The 25,543-nt window shown below is 46.9% G+C and overlaps 1 protein-coding gene across 1 annotated transcript in view; it reads right to left on the reverse strand.

Moving 5' to 3' along the window:
* The window catches only part of DCBLD1 (discoidin, CUB and LCCL domain containing 1), an 84,472-nt gene extending 61,182 nt beyond the window's left edge, over positions 1–23,290 (reverse strand). The window contains exon 1 of the mRNA XM_073575943.1: positions 22,941–23,290. Coding sequence (XP_073432044.1) covers positions 22,941–23,031 — 91 coding nt within the window. The 5' untranslated portion in view covers positions 23,032–23,290. The remainder of the gene's footprint in view (positions 1–22,940) is intronic.
* Positions 23,291–25,543: the final 2,253 nt, after the last annotated feature.

Genomic DNA, 25,543 nt, shown 5'->3' on the forward strand with positions numbered 1-25,543 from the left:
CACTGAACTTAGAGAAAAAACTGTTTAGTGTTTTAGAAATAAGACCTGTGCTCTTTAATTCACCTAGCTGGGTCAAAACTAGTCCTAAAATCCACATAAGAGTCAGGATGACATTCACACTGGCAGAGACGATCAGCTCTGATCGGTAATAAAAGACTTTCCGTAAGATCCATAGGGCAGTCATTGGCAATTTACATAAGAAAGAAGGTCGGCAGAGAAGCAGTAGAGCATGTTGTGTTTTGTTTGAAACTGATCAGCTCACTAAAATGCCATTCCAATCCCAGAAATTGCTGAAATCAGCACCAAGTGTGCCAGCTGGTGTCTCTCCAGAACAATACCCGCAAAGCTAAGGTGTAAATGACAATCTGTGAATGCAGCGCTGCAACACAACCTGCTCTCACCACAAGGATTATATCATAATGGCGAGAAAAAGGGTAGGCTGGACAATTGGACCCAAACCAGAAAGGTTCAGGAACATTGGCCACAATATAAATAACATCATAACTGGAAACACTCACAATCCTGCTCCCAGCAGGGTCATCACTCGGGTGTGTTCACATGGATTTTTTTTTTTTTTACTGAGTTTTCAGATCAGAAACTCTCCAAATGGTTATTGCTGCACTTCTCATGGTTTGGGGAGATTGCCTGCTCCAAAAGCTCAGTGTGAGCACACCCTTACATTGGCTTCATGACACTAATTGCAGTGGTTTGGATTTTGGCTGTTCTGGATCAGTGTTGCTCCTGTCATTCGTGGCATAGAGCCCATTAGATGCCTAAAGAGAGACTCCTGCTAATAGTTTGGACTGTACAAAGTTCCATCTAACAATACATTCGCCATGTTTTGGTTTTACCTATAGTAAATATTGGGTTGGTTCCATAAATATTACTAAACATTTCCCATTACAGACAATAAAACACTTTACAATACTGCTTATTGACAAAACAAGACATGGCACTGTGGGGTATCAGGAATCACTGTCGCTGGAGAATGTCTCCTAATGAAATCTCCAAAGAAAACCTGCATGTCATCCAACAGGACGCAATGACAGGACCAGAGCGCGGCACAACATGTGTGGGCATGGGAGGAAAGAGCGCCAACAGCTCAGGCACAGGAGCGTATGAAGGAGCCGGATGGAGGGGGCCTGCATGCACGCTCCATAGGAGGGGATAAATCACATTGTAAGCAGCAGGTTGGGCAAGAAGATTCGGAGAACCAATGGAAGAACCGCCTCTTACCTACCAGAATCCACGGCTCGTCTGTTTAGCTGGCCTCTGGCGCCATGCCACGGATTCTGATAGGCAAGAGGCGGTTCTCATGGCTCCAGTCTAGCAGCCACAGATTACTGACGTGGCCGACGGATCGGGTCATGTTAATCAATTCGCACCAACTCAGCTAGGCAGAATTATTTTACTCACTGACAAGAAAGGTGCAAAAAAGGTCTAAGGCTACGTTAACATTGGTGCAGATTGGTTTTTCTGTTCTGTGATAAGTGACAATGACAGCGGTGCTGGACTTGTGATATGCGGACACCAATGGCGTTTGACAGACTCCATTAAAGGGTTACTCCCATCTTCTTAAATTAGCATTGTGAGGAGGACAGTGCTGCTTAACTAGACAAGACATTTTGCAGTTTACAGCTTATTAGCATTTTCCTCTGTTTTTGAGATATTAACACTTTCTTTGCGGTCCGACCACCACTGTAGGACAGCAGAACGTGTGCAGCGCTTACAAGCTCTTTTAGATTTCGCTTGTACGCACAGTTCTGCAACTGGCTGGGATTGCTGGAGGGCCCGGTTACCTCCTGAACATTGCCAGCTTCAGCGGTGGTTGGTTTTTTAGGCAATAAGGAGTAAATCAAAGGAAAATTGTATTATCCCAAGAACAGTTACAAACTGTAATAAACACCAAGTTGAAAAAAAGTCCTCGTTTTTACAGGAACTGACAATATCCATTCATGAGGATGGGATTCATCCTTTAAAAATATTGGGGTTCTGTTGTGACATTTTTCAACTTATAGTGCTTGTACTGAAAAGAAAAAACCGGATTACTTACCGGTAATACTCTTTTGTAGAGTCCACGACAGCACCCACTGAGAGAGGGGATCCGCCCCCGGAACAGGTAACCTACAGAGAGATAAATGGGGCGGTCCCCCTCGCTCCCTCAGTTTGTGTTACCGAGAACAACGGAGGAACCGCCATACATGTTTTAGTCAAACTGTCTTGGCGATTCATCTATCTTACCCCTATGCAGCTTTAAGCTTACTAAGTTTAATCACATATCTAACTTAAATCATAATCTCCACCACCAAGGAGACCCATGTGTGCAAAATTAATACGGGAGGGAAGTGAGCGGGTGCTGTCGTGGACTCTACAAAAGAGTATTACCGGTAAGTAATCTGGTTTTTCCTCTTCGCCACGACAGCACCCACTGAGAGATTTTCAGAGATAATCACTTGGGCGGGCACACCGTGTTAAGGACTGATCTCCCAAAAGTTAGATCCTCGGTAGAGGACAAATCTAGTCTATAGTGACTATAAAAGGTAGATGGAGAAGACCAGGTTGCAGCCTTACATATTTGTTCAATTGGGACGTTCGCCCTCTCGGCCCAGGAGGATGATATGGCTCTAGTGGAGTGCGCCTTATTCCCCAATGGAGGGTCTTCTCCCTTTGCCAAATATGCCATCGTGATCGCATCTCTAATCCACCTGGATATCGTGCTCGTTGTAACTGCAGACCCCTTTCTGCTGCCCTGGAAGGAGACAAAAAGTGACCTACTCTGCCTCCAGGGACTGGTCCTATCTAGATAGACTAGCACGGCTCTCTTCACATCTAAGGTGTGATATTTCTCCTCGTCCTGTGTTGACGGGTTCTCATAGAATGAAGGTAGACATATCTCTTGAGATCTATGAAATTTAGTTGCCCGTTTGGGCAGGTAGGACGGGTCCGTCTTTAAAATCAGACTGTCTCGTGTTATAATCAGGAACGGAGGGTCTACTGATAGAGCGTGAAGATCACTCACCCTCCTGGCCGATACTAAGGCCACTAGCATAGCCGTTTTCAATGAGAGGCACTTTACTGATGCTGAGCTTATGGGCTCAAACGGTGCCTGGGTGAAGGCATCCAAAACTAGAGTAAGGTTCCACGCTGGTAGCCGAGGCGTATGCACCGGTTCTGCTCGTTGACAGGCCGAGATAAACCGAGTCACCCATCTATTTGCTGCCACGTTATAATTAAACAGGGCTCCTAGGGCTGATACGTGGACCTTTAGAGTGCTCACTGAGAGTCTCAATTCTCGGCCTTTTTGTAGAAACTCTAGAATGGCCGTAATGGGTACTTCACCGGCTAGTTTTGTTGGGTGAAGGGCCAGGAACTTCCTCCACACCTTACCATATATTTTTGTTGTGGACTCCTTCCTACTTTGCAGCAGGGTATTGATTAGGTTCTTTGAGAAACCCTTCTGCCTCAGTAGCTCCCTTTCAAATTCCAGGCCGCTAGGTGCAGGGCTTTTGCCTGTGGATGGTAGCAGGGTCCCTGCGAGAGAAGATTCTGGTGCAGCGGCAGGATCCACGGGTCGGTAACTGACATGGCTCTTAGCCATGAAAACCACGGTCTTTTTGGCCAAAACGGGGCTATCAAGATGACCCTCGCCCTCTCCTGTCTTATTTTCCTGACTACTGTTGGTAGTAGCACCATTGGAGGGAAGGCATAGGCTAGTTGGAATGCCCAGGGTGCTTGGAGGGCATCTAGAATGTCTGGGTTGTCCGACCTGTAGAGTGAAGCAAACCTTTTTACGCGCCTGTTGGCTCTGGTTGCGAATAGATCTATCTCTGGTCTGCCCCATGCTGACGCTATCATTTCGAAGACGTGTCTGCTGAGGACCCATTCGCGCTGGTATAGGGCCTGGCGACCGAGATAGTCTGCTCGGGAGTTGTCTACTCCTCTTATATGGAGAGCTGACAAGGAGAGAAGATGGACCTCGGCCATTTCCAGGATCTTTCCCGCGATAGACATCAGTGGCATTGACCGCGTGCCTCCTTGCCGGTTTATATAGGCCACTGCGGTGGTATTGTCTGTCTGGATCTTTACGTGGGTGCCCCTTAACTGCGGGAGAAAGTGAGATATCGCATAAAAAATCGCTGTTAGCTCCTTAACATTAGAGGAGGCCTCTATTTCATCCTCACGCCACCAGCCTTGTACCATGTGCTCCTCTAGATGGGCTCCCCAACCTAAGGGGCTGGCATCCGTGGTGAGTATTCTGGAGGGAGTCACCCACCACTGTACTCCCTTCGCTAGATTGGAAGGATTTAACCACCATTTTAGGGATTCAACCACCTCGGGCAATAGGGACATCTTCCCTTCCAGCCGCCCCTGCAGTCTGTCTCCTGCAGAATAGCCCACTGCAGTTCTCTGGAGTGGAACTGAGCCCATTGCACTGCTGGGATGCACGATATCAGAGACCCCAGCAAGGAAATACCCTGTCTCAATGATATTACGGGTCTTCCTGTAGTACTCTGTATCTTATCGATTATGGCCATTACCTTGGCGTTCGGCAGAAAGCACTCCTCAGTTACGGAGTCCACTTGCAGGCCCAAAAACCTCTGACAGGTCACTGGCTCTAGTCTGGACTTCTCCCAGTTAATTAGCCAACCCAGTGTTTGTAGGGATGAGATAATCCTAGCTATTCTCGCTTCACACTGTGAAACAGAATTCCCCACTATGAGTAGGTCGTCTAAGTAAGGGACAACTAGGGTGTCATTCAGCCTTACAAACGACATTACTTCCAGCATCAATTTTGTAAATACCCGAGGAGCCATGGATAGCCCGAATGGCATTGCCGCAAACTGGAAATGCTGAATCCGACCTTTGAACCAGACTGTTACCCGCAGGAACCTCTGGTGCCCTCGATATATGGGGAGATGGTAGTAGGCGTCCTTTAGGTCCAAGACTGCCATATAACACCTGGGAAACAAAAGCTTTATTGCAGACTTAATCGACTCCATTTTAAACGACCTCAGTCTTAGGAAGGTATTAAGTTTCTTTAAATTTATTATAGTCCTGTAAGAGCCATCTGGTTTTGGGACTAAAAATAGAGGAGAATAAAAGCCCATCCCTATTTCGTCGTCTGGGACCTCTACTAGGACCTGCTTAGTTAGCAGTACTGCAATCTCCATCTCCAGCGCTTCCTGCTGTGTCAAGGACTTCATGGAAGTCAATAGGAAGGAGTTCGGTGGGTACCGAACAAATTCTAATTTCAGGCCTGATGACACGATATTCAAGGTCCATGGATTTGATGTCACTTTTTCCCATTGGCGGCTAAATTTTAATAGCCTGCCACCTACCGGTATAATGATTCTATCGGGATCTGTCTCCCCTGAAGGGACGCTTCCCGAAAAGGTTGCCCCTTTGTTTGGGGTCCTTATTTCCCCAGCGGTCCTGGGGTCTAAAGTCTTTCTTTTTACCAAACGGCGGCTTCCTGTAGGCCCTCCTGTTGATCGGAACATACGGGTTAGGGAAACCCTTCTTCCTCTCCCCCGCTTTTGTCAAAATCTCATCCAGTTCCGTGCCAAACAAGTACTTACCCTTGCAGGGTATAGCACACAGTCTAGTTTTTGTTTGTGTGTCTCCTTTCCACCCCTTCAACCATAAGGCTCGCCTGCCTGCATTGGTCAGTCCTGCCGCTCTAGCCGATAACCGGAGAGAGTCCGCGGAGGAGTCGGAGAGGAAGGCCGCTGCTCCCTTAATGAGGGGCATAGAGGAAAGGAGTCTATTCCTAGCTACTCCATTCTTAATATTGTCCTCTAAGTCATTCAGCCACACCAACAATGATCTTGCCGTACATGTGGCTGCTATTGCGGGCTTAAAGGCTGCCGTACATGCCTCCCAAGACCTTTTAAGAAATGTATCAGTTTTCCGATCCAAAGAATCAGCCAAGGTTCCCGAATCCTCTACCGGCAGAGAGGATCTACGAGAGGTAGAGGCCACTGCCGCATCCACCTTGGGGGCTCTTGACCAGGCTATTAACTCCTCATCGTCAAAGGGGTACTTACGCTTTGACGTTAAGGGGAGGAAGGTTCTTTGACCTTGTTTTTCCCACTCCCTTTTAACTAGCTCTTTAACAGCTGGTACCACTGGGAAAGCCCGGACCTTTCTACGGGAAATGCCTGCAAACATTATGTCCTGTGGGGTCTTGGGGTCCTTACTTTCTGGCAACCCCATGGTATTTTGGACAGACTTCACTAAATTACTGACACTGTCCGTGGGGAAACACGTTTGGTCCTCGTCCTCTGAGGAAAGGTATTCCTGGGATTTGTCGGAATCTAGTTCCCCGGTCTCAGATGGCGATTTTGACGCCAGCGAGGCTCCTCCTCCTGGCGAACATATTTCTCTTGCGGAGGAGTGACCCCCAAAACTACTGGAACCGCCTAAGGCCCGTAGCTCCTCTCTTATAATTGCCCGGATATCCTCCTTCTTTCGTGAGGATTCCTCCTGTAAAGCCTCCTCAATACATGATTGGCATAATCTCTTAGGGTGGCCGTCTGGGAGGGGCTGAGAACATAAGGCACACTCTCTATGTTTCGCCTTCTCCGTTCTTTTAGCCTAAAGGGGGTATGGACCAGAAAGAGAAGGCCATCAATTATACATTCTGACCAAAAAACACTCACCCGTGAGTTTCGTCAGTAAACTACTGGCTGCGGGGTCCGCGACCCAGGCGGAGGCGAGGCATGGGACGACTTCTTTTCTTTGCGTTTTTTCTCCAAGGGCTCATCTTGCATGGAAGGTCCACTAGATTCCTTCCTGGAGCTGCCACTTTTCCTGGTGCTACCACTTCTCCTTGTAGCACTGATCTGTCTACTGCCATGTGGGGATAGCACTGGCTGACCTAACGGGAGCGAAGCTGGGTCATCTAAGGACGACATGACTGCGCACCCCCACAGCGTTTGTGGCTTCTTTTTATAGCCACTGCTATAGCTGCTCCTCTTCCTCTCCTTTTTTTTTTTTTTGTCCACCATTTTTTTTTTTTGCGCTTCTGCGCATGCGCGGGCGTTCTCCCGCGATCTTTGCCTCCTGTCTGACCCCGGAAGTTCTCTCCACTTCCGGGTTGCCTCTGCTGGGGAAGCGCTCGCTCACAGCAGAGCACTGATGCGGCGGCTGTCCCGCTGTGCCTCCCAGGTATCTGCACCCCGCCACCAACACACGGGGTCCTTCTCCCCTCCACAGGTATGACCCCCGGAAGCGCTGCCCAGCACAAACGCTCGAGCCCTTTGCTGGGGGGGGGGGGGGGGCGGGGGCACCACTGAAATTGCCCGGCCGGTCAATTGTTACCTGTAATGCGCCCCCCCCCCCCCGGGGGGGGGGGTATTTCACCGTCCTCCCCAGTGAGCCTTGGCACCAATTTCACCTCCGGCCTCACCTGCATCACCAGCTCTAGGGGGGGACATACCTCTCCACCCGACGCTGCCTCCGGTCCTGGGGCCCCTGCTGCTCATATTCTGCACGCAGGCGGCTACCAGACCAGGAATCCTCTTCTGCGGGTTCCCTTCCAGGAACAGGAAACCAAAACTGAGGGAGCGAGGGGGACCGCCCCATTTATCTCTCTGTAGGTTTCCTGTTCCGGGGGCGGATCCCCTCTCTCAGTGGGTGCTGTCGTGGCGAAGAGGAAAAAGTGAGGCAAGTTTGTAAAGCAAACCCTGGAAGCTATGCAATATGGTATAGATGTAGAACAAAGAAGCAGCAGGAAATCCTATGGACATGGCAGCAGACGCTGTGCTGCGACCACGCTGAGTGGGGTGTCGTCTCACAGACAGCGATCAGTGGAAACAAAGCATTCCCCTGGCAATTTGTGCTGAAAGCAGGACACACCGATAAAATAATGTCTGCACATACGCCGCGCTGCATCCACGCATTCCCAACCATCGTGATTAAGAGAATCCCTATCAACAGATGCTCGCTTCTTATTAAATGGGGTCATCAGTCATTAAGCACAATGAATGGATAATTCATTTCATTTGCAAAGTGACAGATAAGGACCATCACTTATTAACTACAATAAAATATCATTACAAAAGACTGTTCCTACTAGGGAGCCAGCAACTAGGTGTATACCAGAGGAGAGAAAACAGTCTAGTCAGGTAATTATAAATCAGGGCTCCGACACTGAAGCTTTTCACTTCCCTCCAATGTCACCCTGCAGATCACATCCATGTGTATGCGCTACTTACTGTACCGTATCATCCAGTACATATACATGCACCCAGGACATGCCCACACAACACACTCAATGGAAAGTTGTGAAAGATCCAGACATTTCAGTAATTTCACATAGTATTAACCCCAATTCATCATTGCTGTTTCTTGGAGCAATTTGCACTCTATTAGTCGTTTTCATATATGTGACTTATTCTCTAAAGTTTTGCGCCATTTTTTAAGTTGCATTTAACTTTTTTTTAGCATTTCTTCCTTGACAATTTTGCATATACAGATCTTTTATACAAAATTACGAAAAGCGACTTTTTCCAAAAGTTGCATTTTTTTTGGCATATCTCCCTTGAGTAAGGTTTCTGGTTCAGCTATTTTGGTACAGTTGAAGGCTAATAATAATAATCTTTATTTTTATATAGCGCTAACATATTCCGCAGCGCTTTACAGTTTGCACACATTTTTTTATCACTGTCCCCTATGGGGCTCACAATCTATATTCCCTATCAGTATGTCTTTGGAGTGTGGGAGGAAACCGGAGTGCCCGGAGGAAACCCACGCAAACCCGGGGAGAACATACAAACTCCTTGAAGATGTTGTCCTTGGTGGGATTCGAACCCAGGACTCCAGCGCTAACCACTGAGCCACCGTGTTGCATGTGATATTTTATGGGAGTTGAGACAAAAGTGGCAAAAAAATGATTAAAATAAACAATAAAAAGCATTCTTAATTTTGTACCATATTGAAAGTGTGCCATTTTGAGTTTGGTATAACAAAACCTCAGCTGATACCAAAAGGAAAAAAAAAAAAAAAAAAACAGAAAAGTGACTTCAATAAATCACAAATGACTGTACACAGACAACACACTGACCAATGTTAGTCAGTATGTATTATTCTTGTCCACTTTAACACCAGATATAGAGCATGCAATTGTAGTCCGCTCCTGCAACCCTACACGCTGCGGATGCATGTAACAGGGCTGCAGGCAGATGCATGCACAGGGCTGCGGGCGGATGCAAGCAAAGGGCTGCACATGGACCAAGTAATGTCTGAAAATTGGTGCCAGATAGTTTCAATGCTCATCTGACCCTAGACACGTGGTTCTGTGTTGTACAGAGCCATAAAGGTGCAAGAGATCCTACTAGATCTTCTAATAACTATTTAAAGAGAATCTGTCACTAGGTTTTTGCTCCTCCCTCTGAAAACCGCATGACATACAATGCTGATTGGCAGCTTTCTGTGAATCAATGGTGGGGGCAGGGATATACAGAGATCATGAATATGAAGGACTAAACAACAAGTTAACTAGTCCTCTAGTGATAATCTCCTGCTGATAAAACACCTCCAGCACTGATTAGCAGCTTTCGGTCACTACATAATGTATACTGAAAGCTACTAATCAGTGGTGTGGTGGAGGTTACACAGCTAAACTACTGAACGGCTGCTTGATCTGCAGCAGAGAAAACTATGATTCTATCAATATTGCTGGCACCCAGTTAACTAAGTGATAATCACTGGAATTGGGGTCTCTGTCCCTACCTCATGCTGTTGTTGGATTACATAGCAAAAACTTTGACATATTCCCTTTAAGGATTGACTCAATATTAATCTATGTATATATAAAAAGAGTGCAAAGACCCACTGCGCTCACTAAAGTATAGCGTGCTTAGGACTTTTTTTTTTTGCCTCCTGATACCTGTAACAGAGTGCCTAAAGCTACACTATATTAGGGTGGGTGCACACGCTGCGGAATGCTCTGCGGATTTAGTAAACTCCATAGGTAAATCCGCAGGTCAGAAGACCTGCGATTTATCTGCGGAGTAGCCTGCGGTTTATCTGCGGTTTTGCCCTGCGGTTTATCATCTCTACAATGGAGCAGTTGGCAAACCAGGGCTGTGGAGTTGGTAAGCCAAACCTGCGACTCCGACTCCACGACTCCCACATATATTGCTTATATTTAAGTGAAAAATGTATTGTAGTACAATGTGAACATCAGACATTTAATCATTTTTATGATCCAATAATCAAGATATTTAGATAGAACATAAGATATATTTATTTCAACTTTAAACATAAAAAACTAATAAATTGTAAATATGTAATATACTATGTAATATCGATTACATATATACTGTACAGACCAAAAGTATGGACACGTTCTCAAAGAGTTTTCTTTATTTTCATGACTATGAAAATTGTAGATTCACTCTGAAGGCATCAAAACTATGAATTAACATATGTGGAATTATATAATTAACAAAAAAGTGTGAAACAACTGAAAATATGTCTTATATTCTTGGCATTCTCTTGATGAGCTTCAAGTGGTAGTCACCAGAAATGGTCTTTCAACAGTCTTGAAGGAGTTCACAGAGATGCTTAGCACTTGTTGGCCCTTTTGCCTTCACTCTGCGGTCCAGCTCACCCCAAACCATCTCGATTGGGTTCAGGTCTGGTGACTGTGGAGGCCACGTCATCTGGGATAGAACCCCATCACTCTCCTTCTTGGTCAAATAGCCCTTACACAGACTGGAGGTGTGTTTGGGGTCATTGTCCTATTGAAAAATAAATGATGGTCCAACTAAACGCAAACCGTATGGAATAGCATGCCGCTGCAAGATGCTGTGGTAGCCATGCTGGTTCAGTATGCCTTCAATTTTGAATAAATCCCCAACAGTGTCACCAGCAAAGCACCCCCACACCATCACACCTCCTCCTCCATGCTTCACAGTGGGAGCCAGGCATGTAGAGTCCATCCGTTCACCTTTAGTGCGTCGCACAAAGACACGGTGGTTGGAACCAAAGATCTCAAATTTGGACTCATCAGACCAAACCACAGATTAACACTGGTCTAATGTCCATTCCTTGTGTTCTTTAGCCCAAACAAGTCTCTTCTGCTTGTTGCCTGTCCTTAGCAGTGGTTTCCTAGCAGCTATTTTACCATGAAGGCCTGCTGCACAAAGTCTCCTCTTAACAGTTGTTGTAGAGAGGTGTCTGCTGCTAGAACTCTGTGTGGCATTGACCTGGTCTCTAATCTGAGCTGATTTTTAACCTACGATTTCTGAGGCTTGCGACTCGGATGAACTTATCCTCCGCAGCAGAGGTGACTCTTGGTCTTCCTTTCCTGGGGGGGTCCTCATGTGAGCCAGTTTCTTTGGAGCGCTTGATGGTTTTTGCCACTGCACTTGGGGACACTTTCAAAGTTTTCCCAAATTTTCGGACTGACTGACCTTCATTTCTTAAAGTAATGATGGCCACTTGTTTTCCTTTACTTAGCTGCTTTTTTCTTTCCATAATACAAATTCTAACAGTCTATTCAGTAGGACTATCAGCTGTGTATCCACCAGACTTCTGCACAACATAACTGATGGTCCCAACCCCATTTATAAGGCAAGAAATCCCACTTATTAAACCTGAGAGGGCACACCTGTGCAGTGAAAACCATTTCTGGTGACTACCTCTTGAAGCTCATCAAGAGAACGCCAAGATTGTGCAAAGCAGTAATCAAAGCAAGAGGTGGGCTACTTTGAAGAACATAGAATATAAGACACACAGTATTTTCAGTTGTTTCACACTTTTTTGCTAATTATATAATTCCACATGTGTTAATTCATAGTTTTGATGCCTCCAGGGTGAATCTACAATTTTCATAGTCATGAAAATAAAGAAAACTCTTTGAATGAGGTGTGCCCAAATATTTGGTCTGTACTGTGTGTGTGTGTAATATATATATTATATATATATATATATATATATATATATATATATATATATATATATATGTGTTATATATAACACTATGACTTATCTCAGCTAAGACAAAGCCTAGATCCTCAGGCTACATTCACACCATGGGCGAAGCCAGGATCAAACCTGGGGGGGGGGCAGAACCTCATACTGCACACCTCAGCTGCTGCAGAACCTCATACTGCACACCCCTACACTTGAAAACAAAGCCTGCACCTTAAGAAGATGTGGTGATGAATGCAGTCTATTTATTCCAACTACCAAATGATGTTGATGTGTTACTGAAGACGAGCAATGCCTGTCCTGGGCGTCCTTTTGGACAGCTATGAGGTGTACCTGGCTGGTGCTAAAAAAAAAAAAAAAAAAAAAAAAGAGTGTTAGTCTGTGTGCTACCCGGCTTTCATTCTTTTTGGTACAGATATGGATAGACAGATATGAATAAATGGATAGATGGATGGATAGAGCAGATTTCTAATTTGCTTTTGCTATTGAAAACATTAGCTATGAGCTCAAAAACCTTTCAGGTGATGCCGTTTTTTAAAACGCTGATCTGCTTTTGCAGCTGAAAACAGTATCCTCAAACGCAGGAAAAACGCTGTGTGTGAATGTCGCCTTAGATCAGGAATAGAACAGCCATTTATAGGACATTTCATAACTTTCCCAAATTCCTATGAAAAATATTCAGCACATTCTGCACTGAACTACTGTACCCAATTTATTATATATTTTAGGAGTCGGAGTCGGACCATTTTATTCCGACTACACCAACATGAGCACCGACTCCACGACTCCACAGCCCTGTGGCAAACCGCAGCGGAATCCACAGAAAGAATTGACATGTCATTTCTTTCTGCGGATTCCATAGGTTATAATGCTACTGTGCACCGCGGTTCCGCAGGGCCAAAACCGCTGCGGATCCGCAGCGTGTGCACAGACCCTAAGGCACGCTGATACATTCATACAGTTATGTAAACCATTTTTTTTATCATTATGCTCAACAACAAAAAAAAAAAGAGAAGAGAAGGGACAAACCCTCATGTCTATAACCTTCTGGTACACAATTTGAAAGGCTGGCATATTTAGTAGAGGCGGTCAAATGCTGACAACCACAGGTCGCCTCGCATATATTTTGACACAGGAAACCAAGACACTTGTGAGGCATTCTGTTTTCTTAATCCATAAATAGAGCGCACGGCTTCCTTTGGTGGGAGAGCACAATGAAGCCAAAAGTATCTCTAGCTTTGAACACGGTCCAAATCACAACGTAACATGCGGTCTCTGTTTACAGTATCCAATGGCCAAACAGGAATTGTCATCACAGGCCTGGGATATACAGGAGCGGCCTTATAGCACATATGCTTCCCTACAACAAAAAAAAGCTAGCTGTAAACAGAACCTTCCCAAAATTAGGGCCACCCATTCCCCAGGAAGAGGCTCAATTCTTGCCGACACCTAAAAACAGGCTTATTTTTTACTGGCGCCATTCACATTGTGAAATGAATTCATACCGTATGTGGGGTCCTGTTCACCAGTGCTAAAGTTGATCAGTCAGAAAATCTAGGCTCAATCTCAGATTAGGCGGGGTACTTATAGGACCTGGCAGCGTCCACTACACATTGAACGGAGCTGCAGAGCTTGTAACGCTAGTGTATACATATGTCGGATGTGGGACTCACACCGATCTGACATTTATTCATTCCAACACCCATATGCTCCAAAGGATTTTTCGCCAGCAACATCAGCAGTGTACGATTTTTTAGTTATTTTTCTCATTTATATAGCGCCATTAATTCCACAGCACAGTGCTGAAACCCACGCAAACCTGGGGAGAACATACAAACTCCTTGCAGATGTTGTGTCCTTGGTGGGATCTGAACTCAGAACCCCAGCGCTGCAAAGCTGCAGTGCTAACCATAAAGTCACTCTGCGGCCCCTAATAATCTAATACACACTAGACTAGACAGTCTGCAGATCCCACCACAACGATATACATTGTATACAACACTTAGGGTACCGTTACACCTAGCGATGCACCAGCGATCCCGACTAGCGATATGACGCGGTCAGGATCGCTGGTGCATCGCTAGGTGGTTGCTAGTGAGCTGCCACACAGGCAGATCTCACCAGCGACATAGCAGGGGTCGGGGGCCGCTACTTACCTGTCAGACGCGGCGATCCTGCGTCCTCCCGCCATGCTCAACGCGTCGCTCGTCGGCGCCACAGGAAGCCCAGCAGGAAGTGGCCGACGAGGAACGGTCCAGGAGCTTCTTGCGCGATCAGCGATAACCAGCGGGGGAGCGGTCGGAGGCAAGTATCACATGCAGCGATATCGCTAGCAATATCGCTATAACGTCACAAAATCGGTGACTTTACAGCGATATTGCTAGTGATATCGCAGTGTGTAACTGGGTCTTAAGGGTTCAGGAGACTCGTGTAATCTGAATGGGGGTGTCCCAAACCACCACTTATGGCAGATTCCATGGGAAAGAAGGTTGGGCAAGCTGGACTTCAGGATGCCCAACCCTCAGGCAAGTAGGTAAGCCACCACCATGTGTGTTCAACAGCAGGTTACTCCACTCTCCCCATTGACACTGCATGCGATTTTGCAGTCTTCTGTCACATAGATTGACTCAAGTCTTTTACCCCAAGCCTGCGGTGATTCAGAGAAAAACATGCTTTAATAGCAGTCGGAGATAGAGCCTCATGGGTGACTAGTCATGCAGGCGGGTACCCGGCAGTGACTAGCAAGCCTCAGGCTTTACGCGCATGCAGGCAGCGCCGATGGTTATTAAAGGCATGTTATTCTCTTAAATGCTGCAGCGTTTCAGAACTAAACATATATGGCAGTGGCTAATACATGCTGCTCACAGTTTAGGCAGTGTGGACCAGCCGGCAGGTTCCCTTTAAGTGAGTCTTCTACCTACAAGATACTTTTTGTTACAGTGTATAAAGTTCCCTATGGAATTATTCAGAGACTGAGAACCAGTTTGTCATTCTTAGTATCTGAACGTTGATATTTACACAATCATTGCTAGAGCGATTTTCTCACCCTAATTACGGTATGTGTGTTTCATAAACAGAATTTACATTATGTGTCGGTGGGAACTCATCAGATCAGTCAGAAAACCAGTCTGCAGAGTATCTCAGACAGTGACTAACAAAGGATCCAAACCATAAATATGACTCTATAATTAGTAATGTGTCCATGAAACCAACAGTCACTTCATTCTATACCTGGACGCCATATGTGTCTGCCATGGCTGCTCTTCATCATGTGAAATACACATTTGTATACATTGCGTCATGTCGGTATGCAATGGCTACACTACGTCAGTGGGTTTAAGGATGTGACTCATTGGTATACAATATGTAGTGCATTAGCATTATGCAGCAAACGTATAAACAATGAGTGTACCATTAAAGGGGTTGTCTCAACTTTTAAATGGTTTAAAACTGCAAAGTGTTTGTAAAAACAATGTACCTCTTTTTAAAAATCTCCCCTATTCTCAAGAACAGAAGGATTTTTAATGTCATAGCTTATCCATCCCCCCTCCCCACAGTCTAGGAGAGTGGCAGGTTTCATGGGCAGCGAGCGCACACTTGCAAGTGTAAGGGGTTGGATATATAGGCTTGTTCACCTTAAAGACATCAGTGCTAGGTACAATGTAAAGTGCAAAGTGTGTAATGCCATGCGTTATTGTGAGGGTGATGTGTAATGTGAATTGTATTGTGATGCATTGCGGTGTTCTGCCCAGCAACAGACAGTGAATAGGGTAAGCTAAAGATAATGTTGGGACTAAACCATAGCTCGAGGGGCTAGTGCAAGGGACAGACACAGCTTCCATTTAGAAAAGGAGTTGAGGCCCAGCAAGAGACAGAAACACACCTAAGTTCCAGTGCAGTGTCACAGTTCTCGAGTGTTCCTTATCCGAGAGAGGAGAACACAGCAGAGGATAGTGAGATTATTAAAGGGGTTGTCCAGTCAAATCCGATAAGTCTGCAGTCACTCTGTGTAATTGTGCGCTGTGAGGATTCGCCAGTCTCAGACCCAGGACCGAAGGGGTATGTATGAGTTATAAATACGCCCGACCAGTTGTAGGGAAGGTGACCTGACGGACGGACGGACTAGTCAGAGTGAAGAAGGAAAGGTTTGCACAGTGTGAGTAGGTGTCAGGTATTACAGTGGGAAAACAGCTAGGAAAGTGTAGTGGACGTGCAGTACCTTGGGTTGACCATTAGATGGCAGGGAGGAGTGTGAGCAAAGGACTTGACATCAGCTTAGGGCTTTAGAAACCGTTGGTCATGGGGGGCGGAGTGACAGTTTCAAGGAATCGGGTTAGCTATAAATACTGAGGGAGGGTTCCAGAAGGTTCCAGTCCCCAGGGGGAGCTCCAGTGACAGGAGGACTGCTACAGTCTGTGCGCTGTGAGGTGAATCCAGACCAGGGGGACTGAGGAGAGAGAACGTCAGGGGGGTGGTCCTGACAGGAAAGTACCGCAAAAAGGACGAGACAGAGGCGAAACATACCGTGTGGAAGAAGACGTCTGACCAGTAAACTTACTGTTGGTGTACGGGCCTAAGGCGGCCACAGTGACGGACCTGTCAGCAGCGTCATCAAGTGAAGTAGGGACGGTACGTGCATGTACGTCCCTGGTGCTAAGGTACGGTGTGTAAAGCGGGCCTAGAAACGGAGGCTCAGGAAAGTGAAGTGAATTGAAGTGAAGTGCGGTGTACTTCAGAGGCCGTCAGACGGACGGCAAGCGAATAAACCTGGACCTGTTGTACCCGAATGTTGCCTCCAATTGTCTCTGTACGTCTCTGCGCGGTATAACGAGGGATCACCCCCCTAGTCCGGCCCTCACACCTCTACACAGTGGGCGCAGTCTCGCTCCATACACTTGTATTGAGCTGAGGCCAAGCCCTGTCTAGTTACATGGCCGGTCAGTGGACTTGACCGACCAGTCCAGAGTCTGAAACTGGTGAATCAGAGCAGTGTGTGCCCTGGGGTATTCAGAAGTCTTCAGTCACACAGAGTGACTACAGATTTCTCGAATTTTGACGAGATAAAATAACCCCTTTAATACTGGGAGAGAAGAGAAAGAGCTGACTAAATTACAGAGAGATCAAGGTGAAACCAATAAGCGGGACTAACCAGAGGACTAGGAGACTGGTCCTGGTAATGGACAGACCAGAACTTGGAACAAAGTGTTTTTGGCAGGAGTTCCTTAGGCGTCAAAGTGACAAGCTATTTTCGGCCATATTGAAATTATCCCTTTAAAAGGAAAAGAGCACTTTTGTGGACTGTAATGTGGTACTAGACTGGGTTGTGCAGAAACAAGTGAGATTACTGGAACCAGAGAAGTGGAGAGAATATGTACAGAGATGCGCTGTGATATTGAAACGTACGAGAAGACGCGACATCGGATACATGTGGCCTGCATGGGCGCAACACCCCTACAGCACAAACTCACACACCAAGCCCGGACCACCACTTTCATGTAACATGCTGGGGTGCAAGAGGAGTACCTCGCACATGGCTACCGCCCCGAGCTACATTACACAACCATTACTCTGACCCAATCTCATTATCCGGCTAGCTTTAATGCCCTGCGCTCCTCTGATGATGCAACAACCACAAGACGGATTTCATCACCGCAGGTATCATATATTAATCAGTATAACGGTGCTGACCTGACACTGTCTGTAGGTTACTGTGCACAATCCTGCTGACAGGTTCCCTTTAAGTAAATGGTTAAGCTAAATTCAATAGAGCTCAGAGCACTTTAATATGGATAGTCAACGGATGGGGGCCCTGTGGATTTTTTGGGAAAGATTTACTTGCATCTTCCAAACCAAGATCCTTGCAAAAAATGATGTTTACACAGGGGTGAACCCACAGTTTTCCTAGAGGAAGACACTGTAGGACTCGTTGGCGGTTTCTGTCTTGTACTGTATTTTTTTTGCGTCTTTTTGGACATTCCTGAGAGCTTGTTCGTTGTATTTGACTACAGCTTTTAAAGATTTTTTCCATTGTATTTGGCTGTTATTTTTACTGGCGGTTTCCGGTCATGAATGAAGAAAACGCTAGGACTTTCTGAAGTCAAAATGTTCAAGAAGCCCGACTGTCCTTTGAGCCTTCCCACAGACTTAGATTGTAAAGTATAGAGCATCTTCAGACCAGAAAACACCTGAAGAATTGTTAGAACACTGCATTTAGCTGCTCGGCGTCTTTTGAAACTCAAAGTTGTAAAAAGCCGCAGAAAGGTCTTGTGCACATACCCTAAGGCTGCGGACAAATGTATACCCGGACATACTGGAACAGTATAGCACAACGTAAGGAAAGGAAGCACAACACTTCAGATCAAAAATCTTCCAGCAGAACTTCTCAACTGAAAAGCAAAGAGCCAACTACACGTTCCAAACTGAAAGTAACACAAGCAACATTTCAGGCGAGTTTTCCAATCTGAAGATGTTATCCAGTGTGCAGGAACCCAGGTGAATAAAGACTCGGACAGTTTCAGAATAACCGATGACAAATTACATTTGTAGTAGGCTAGACTCAAATTTCAGGCCAACTTCTGACCCCCCAACTCACAACTTCATTGATCCCTATGGAGATGTCAGATCACATCATTAGACCATCAATAGTTGGCATCAAGATAAAACGGGTGCAAAAATGCACTAGTGATAGGTTGGCTTTAAAGGGAATCTGCCACCCCCTGGATAATTTTGATCTATTACTATGGGCATACAGGTAATAGGATGGTTAAACCAGTCATACCTGTATGCCTCATAGCTGAGGGATTATAGCACCAAACAGGTCACTGTGACGCTGACGGGAGAGGGGTTACCATTATAATGAAGTCAGGAGGCAGCGTGTGTCTTCCAGGCATCGGAGCCTGGAAGAAATCATAAACATAAAACAAATGTCTCAAGTTCTACACGACAGCTATGAGGCATACAGGTAAGACTGGTTTAACCATCCTATTACCTGTATGTCCATAATAGATCAAAATTCTCCAGGGGATGACAGATTCCCTTTAAACTGGTCAGTCCGTTTCCACCTTCAGGCTTTTTTTTTTTTTATGTTTTTGAAGACAAAGCCAGGATTGGATAATACCTGGTCCTTCCCCACCTTGAAAAAGGGCCAACAAATATTATCTGAACGCCAAATACATATTAGATGGTCTGTCGACCTTAAGGCCGTGGTACACATGATGTGAAAGTGCTGGTTTTGGTGGCCCTGCTACTCATTTGACATCATCCGACACAGAGAAGGGCAGTTTGAAGGTCATTGCCGATGGTTTTGTTTTCAGGGGAGTTATGCCGCTATGATAAGTGACTTGCACCATCTTTCTCCGCTCTGTTGAAAACACATGAAAGCTCTGCAAACGACCGCTCAGGCCATCTGATGAGTGCGGCCTGGCTCAGACGGCCATTGTGACTAGCTCCTGGTGAAGGAACTGTATCCTATCACACAGATTAGTCTGGTCTGTAAAATTGCGCAGGAATATAGACTATTACTGGTCGGCTGGAGTCACACTGCCGAATTCCTCATGCGATAATCCCATCGCATAGCACGGACTGGCCGGCACCTCTCCTGACCTGAGCATGACAGCGTGATGGATTACTATGCAGCTGTCAAGCTCAGGTCAGGAGAGCCGACAGTCAGTGCGAGTTTTACGATGCGATTCTCGGGACGAAAAATACGCCAGTGTGTCTCTGCCCGTCAAGTTATCAAGTGCGCACATGTCCAAGCATATTGACCAAAAATATGGTAGTCCAGTATTGGTCTTGGACTAATGAGTACGGCGACCTTTCACTCTGTTCTGAAGTCGAGGCTTCCATGTTCACTGAATCCGTACAGGTTTTACAAAACACAAGAAAAACAGTGCCCTCTCCCCTTGCACAGTTATGTGTACAAAAAATACAAACAAATTGTACCTTACTCACCCTCCACCGGTCCAGTGTCTCTGCTCCTGGTGTCGCTTATTGTCTGCAAGGCTAAGATCACGTCTAGAGCCATAGCCATTAACAGAAATCAGTGGCTCACGGACGAAATGACATCAGAACTGTAGACAATCACAGACACTGGAAGTAGCAAAGACTCGTTGATGGACCTGGGGACAGTGAGTAAAGCACAGTTTGATTTTTTTTAAAGCTGGGGTCAGGGATTTTCTGAAACTGGAAAACCCTTTTAGTGGTTATGCCAGATTTCTTTCTCAGAAAACCTTACAAATCCGCTGCTCTGATTGGGCACCAGGTGTCATAAACCGCACGGAAGCCCCAGGACCGTGAGTGCCGACGACGCTGGACCAGCGCTGGCACAGGAGTATAGGCTTTTTTATTTTATCGGACCAAACATATAGATCGAGGGGTTGTCCTAATAGTGGACAACCCGTTTAAGTTTCCTTTACCTTCACTAGATAGAATAATGCCACGTGCTGAGATATTCTAGCAGTCAAACAGCAGCGAAAGCCGGACCGAACTAACGCCACTGCGAACACAGATGACGCTAAACTGTTCACATCATGGGAAGAATCAGCAGGGTGTACATAAATATCCCAGCACGGACGCTCATCACTAGTAAAGATTTATCTTGTAGTATGAGAAAAACTGTCATCAATTTATATTGGATACTATCAGAAGGTTTTTACTAATCTAATTCTAGCACCAAGCTACAATATGCATCATCTGACCAGCCACTGAAATTACAAGGTGGGAAATCTCAGCCGACAAGAAGCAAAACCCTTAAGGTCTAAAAACGTGCAGAAAAAATGCCTAGTGTGAACATAGCCTGAAGCTAGTTTTTTGGTTGTCTCCTGAACACTTCTTCCATGGCTATTTTAATTTTTTTAATTTTAACTTTTTTTTATTTATTTTTTTTTTTGGGGGGAGGGGGGGTCTTTTTAATGGTACTTTCGGGAAGTTTTTCGAAATCTATATAGTAATGAAAGATGGAAATTGCCAGAAGAATGTACGGCTTTTTGTTTGTTTTTTTTTAGAAATACTGACCATATGAACAGTAAGTTGTTTTTCCATACATATGAATGGGTCATTTCTTTCCAGCATTTACTGTAAGTCAGCACCTTATAAAAAAAATGGAGTGTGAACATACCCTCGGGTTTCTTGAACACGGCATGGATCAGTCTGGTAAAAAGAAAAGTTTTAGGCTGTGTTCAGTATTTGGTGACTTTTTTACCTCAGTATGTGTAAGCCAAAACCAGGAGTGGGTGATAAATCCAGAAGTGGTGACGGGTTTCTATTATACATTTCCTCTGATTGTTCCTCTCCTGGTTTTGGCTTACAGATACTGAGGTAAAATACTGACCAAATACTGAATGTGTAACCGTGACCTTAGAAAGTCTCTTCCGATTCATTTCTACTCTTCATATGTTCGGTCTTTATAAGAGATTTTTTTTTGCTACTTCAGATTTTGAAAAATGCCCGGTTGAAAAAAAAAAAAGAAAGTGGATGTCACTTCTTAGGCTATGTGCACACGCTGCAGATTCTGCTGCATTTCCGCAGCGTTTTTGGCCCTGGGGAAACGCAGCAGTTCCGCACACATGGTACAGTACCATGTTACCCTATGGCATTTCAAATCCGCTGTGCTCACGCTGTGGTTTTTTCCGCGCGGTTTTGCTGCGGTTTACAATACACAGCATGGCAATTCTTTGTGCGGATTCCGCAGCGGTTTCACACCTTTAACATAGTAGAGGTGTGAAACCGCAAAACTGCAGACCGAACCACAGGAAAACCGCAGGTCACTTTACCTGCGGATCCGCACGGAAAAACCCGCAGGTGAATCCGCAGCGTGTGGAATCCACCCCAAACTAGGTACTGTGCAGTCAAATGGCTGCAAAAAAAAAAAAAAAAGACACTTGAAAAAAATTCTTCATTCTGTAAAAAAAAAAAAAAAAAGTGTTTTCCCATGGTTTCTGGGACTTTTTTCTCTCGCTTTTCTCACTTTATAATGGAGAAACAATTAGTGGGGGGTTTAGTAAGTAAAAATGATGGAAACGCTCCGAGAGATGTCCGGGCATCCTTAGAAAGTTCCCATTGCCTTGTAAATTAGAGCATCTCCCAAGCGGCGCCCGCCAGGAGAGAACCCGGACGGCGCCCGCCAGGAGAGAACACGGACGGCGCCCGCCAGGAGAGAACACGGACGGCGCCCGCCAGGAGAGAACCCGGACGGCGCCCGCCAGGAGAGAACCCGGACGGCGCCCGCCAGGAGAGAACCCGGACGGCGCCCGCCAGGAGAGAACCCGGACGGCGCCCGCCAGGAGAGAACCCGGACGGCGCCCGCCAGGAGAGAACCCGGACGGCGCCCGCCAGGAGAGAACCCGGACGGCGCCCGCCAGGAGAGAACCCGGACGGCGCCCGCCAGGAGAGAACCCGGACGGCGCCCGCCAGGAGAGAACCCGGACGGCGCCCGCCAGGAGAGAACACGGACGGCGCCCGCCAGGAGAGAACACGGACGGCGCCCGCCAGGAGAGAACACGGACGGCGCCCGCGCCGTTTTTAGACGTTGAGAAGCCTGAACATGTGAACAAGGGTCTACATAGAAGGTCCATTCTTCTGAGAGCTTCCTAGCAGGTTTTCCAGGTGGTCTCTGCACACACCTCAGCATTTTCTGATGAGGTTTTCACTAGTCAGTTTTGGACGCCCCAACAACCTCCGTCCGCACGTAGACCCCATTATTGTTATTAATCATTTATAAGAACATGTGGGCGACATCTCCAGCCACACACACACCACCTGCAGCAATGCCTTCCACATACAGCTCGCAAGGATCAGGACATGGGAACAAGTCACAGAAACCTTACATACAAGACCCCACTGGTGTCACCCAGCTCTCCTAAAGCACTGCATGTAACCTATGCAGCCAGTATGGGGGGCTCAGGCTCTTCACCCAACTTTCCCAGGAACAGATGAAACTTAGGAGACAGTTTAGTATAACAGAAGGAAAGACACTGCAGGGGCAGACAGGTAGGACTCACCCGGGGTCTCCGCCAGCAGCAGTGCAGGGGCTGTGAGCCAGAGCAGGGGCAGCAGTCCGGTCACCGGCAGAGTCCAGCGCAGAGCGGCCATTGCGCCAGGTACACTCCACTTCACCTGGTAAGAAGTTTCCCGCAGGCTGAGACTACGAGCAGCACAGGGCAATGTCTGCACACAGCGAGCGCCGGCCTCTCCATCCAGGACAACTCCACATGGAGAAGACACACGACCGTCCCGGGCGCCCCCTGTGCGGGGTCTACTCCCACACCGACTGCCATCCAGCCCCTGCTCCTCCCGGGGAGGGGAGAGCACTGCACTGTGGCCGCAGTGCTGCCCCCTGCTGGCCACACTCCTCACTGACACCCAGGGCTGTCCCACACTGACACTGTATGGAGACAAACTGTTACTGTGCGTGCTCAGATTATATATTATTCTATGCACTAATACTGTGTGTGCTCAGATTATATATTATTCTATACACTAATACTGTGTGTGCTCAGATTATATATTATTCTATACACTAATACTGTGTGTGCTCAGATTATATATTATTCTATACACTAATACTGTGTGTGCTCAGATTATATATTATTCTATACACTAATACTGTGTGTGCTCAGATTATATATTATTCTATATACTAATACTGTGTGTGCTCAGATTATATATTATTCTATATACTAATACTGTGTGTGCTCAGATTATATATTATTCTATACACTAATACTGTGTGTGCTCAGATTATATATTATTCTATATACTAATACTGTGTGTGCTCAGATTATATATTATTCTATACTAGATGGTGGCCCGGTTCTAACGCATCGGGTATTCTAGAATATGTATGCAGTTTATTTTTGAAGATTTAATAATAATGCAATAATGCACCCCCAATCCTGTTATGCATGGTCCTCTCACCCCCAATCCTGATATGCATGGTCCTCTCACCCCCAATCCTGATATGCATGGTTCTCTCACCCCCAAACCTGATATGCATGGTCCTCTCACCACCCCTATCCTGGTATGCATGGTCCCCTCACCCCCCAATCCTGGTATGCATGGTACCCCTCATCCCCCAATCCTGGAATGCATGGTCCTCTCACCCCCCAATCCTGGTATGCATGGTCCCCTCACCCCCCCAATCCTGGTATGCATGGTCCTCTCACCACCCCTATCCTGGTATGCATGGCCCCCTCATCCCCCAATCCTGGAATGCATGGTCCTCTCACTCCCCAATCCTGGTATGCATGGTCCTCTCATCCCCCAATCCTGGTATGCATGGTCCCCTCACCCCCCAATCCTGGTATGCATGGTCCCCTCATCCCCCAATCCTGGTATGCATGGTCCTCTCACTCCCCTATCCTGGTATGCATGGTCCTCTCACCCCTCTTTCCTGGTATGCATAGTCCTCTCACCCCCTAATCCTGGAATGCATAGTCCTCTCACCCCCCAATCCTGGTATGCATGGTCCCCTCACCCCCCAATCCTGGTATGCATGGTACCCCTCATCCCCCAATCCTGGAATGCATGGTCCTCTCACCCCCCAATCCTGGTATGCATGGTCCCCTCACCCCCAATCCTGGTATGCATGGTACCCCTCATCCCCCAATCCTGGAATGCATAGTCCTCTCACCCCCCAATCCTGGTATGCATGGCCCCCTCACCCCCCAATCCTGGTATGCATGGTCCTCTCACCACCCCTATCCTGGTATGCATGGCCCCCTCATCCCCCAATCCTGGAATGCATGGTCCTCTCACTCCCCAATCCTGGTATGCATGGTCCTCTCATCCCCCAATCCTGGTATGCATGGTCCCCTCACCCCCCAATCCTGGTATGCATGGTCCCCTCATCCCCCAATCCTGGTATGCATGGTCCTCTCACTCCCCTATCCTGGTATGCATGGTCCTCTCACCCCTCTTTCCTGGTATGCATAGTCCTCTCACCCCCTAATCCTGGAATGCATAGTCCTCTCACCCCCCAATCCTGGTATGCATGGTCCCCTCACCCCCCAATCCTGGTATGCATGGTACCCCTCATCCCCCAATCCTGGAATGCATGGTCCTCTCACCCCCCAATCCTGGTATGCATGGTCCCCTCACCCCCAATCCTGGTATGCATGGTACCCCTCATCCCCCAATCCTGGAATGCATAGTCCTCTCACCCCCCAATCCTGGTATGCATGGCCCCCTCACCCCCCAATCCTGGTATGCATGGTCCTCTCACCACCCCTATCCTGGTATGCATGGCCCCCTCATCCCCCAATCCTGGAATGCATGGTCCTCTCACTCCCCAATCCTGGTATGCATGGTCCTCTCATCCCCCAATCCTGGTATGCATGGTCCCCTCACCCCCCAATCCTGGTATGCATGGTCCCCTCATCCCCCAATCCTGGTATGCATGGTCCTCTCACTCCCCTATCCTGGTATGCATGGTCCTCTCACCCCTCTTTCCTGGTATGCATAGTCCTCTCACCCCCTAATCCTGGAATGCATAGTCCTCTCACCCCCCAATCCTGGTATGCATGGTCCCCTCACCCCCCAATCCTGGTATGCATGGTACCCCTCATCCCCCAATCCTGGAATGCATGGTCCTCTCACCCCCCAA

Source organism: Dendrobates tinctorius, unplaced genomic scaffold (genome assembly GCF_039654945.1).
Source record: "Dendrobates tinctorius isolate UK_male_01 unplaced genomic scaffold, ASM3965494v1 ptg000046l, whole genome shotgun sequence".
Classification (NCBI taxonomy): domain Eukaryota; kingdom Metazoa; phylum Chordata; class Amphibia; order Anura; family Dendrobatidae; genus Dendrobates; species Dendrobates tinctorius.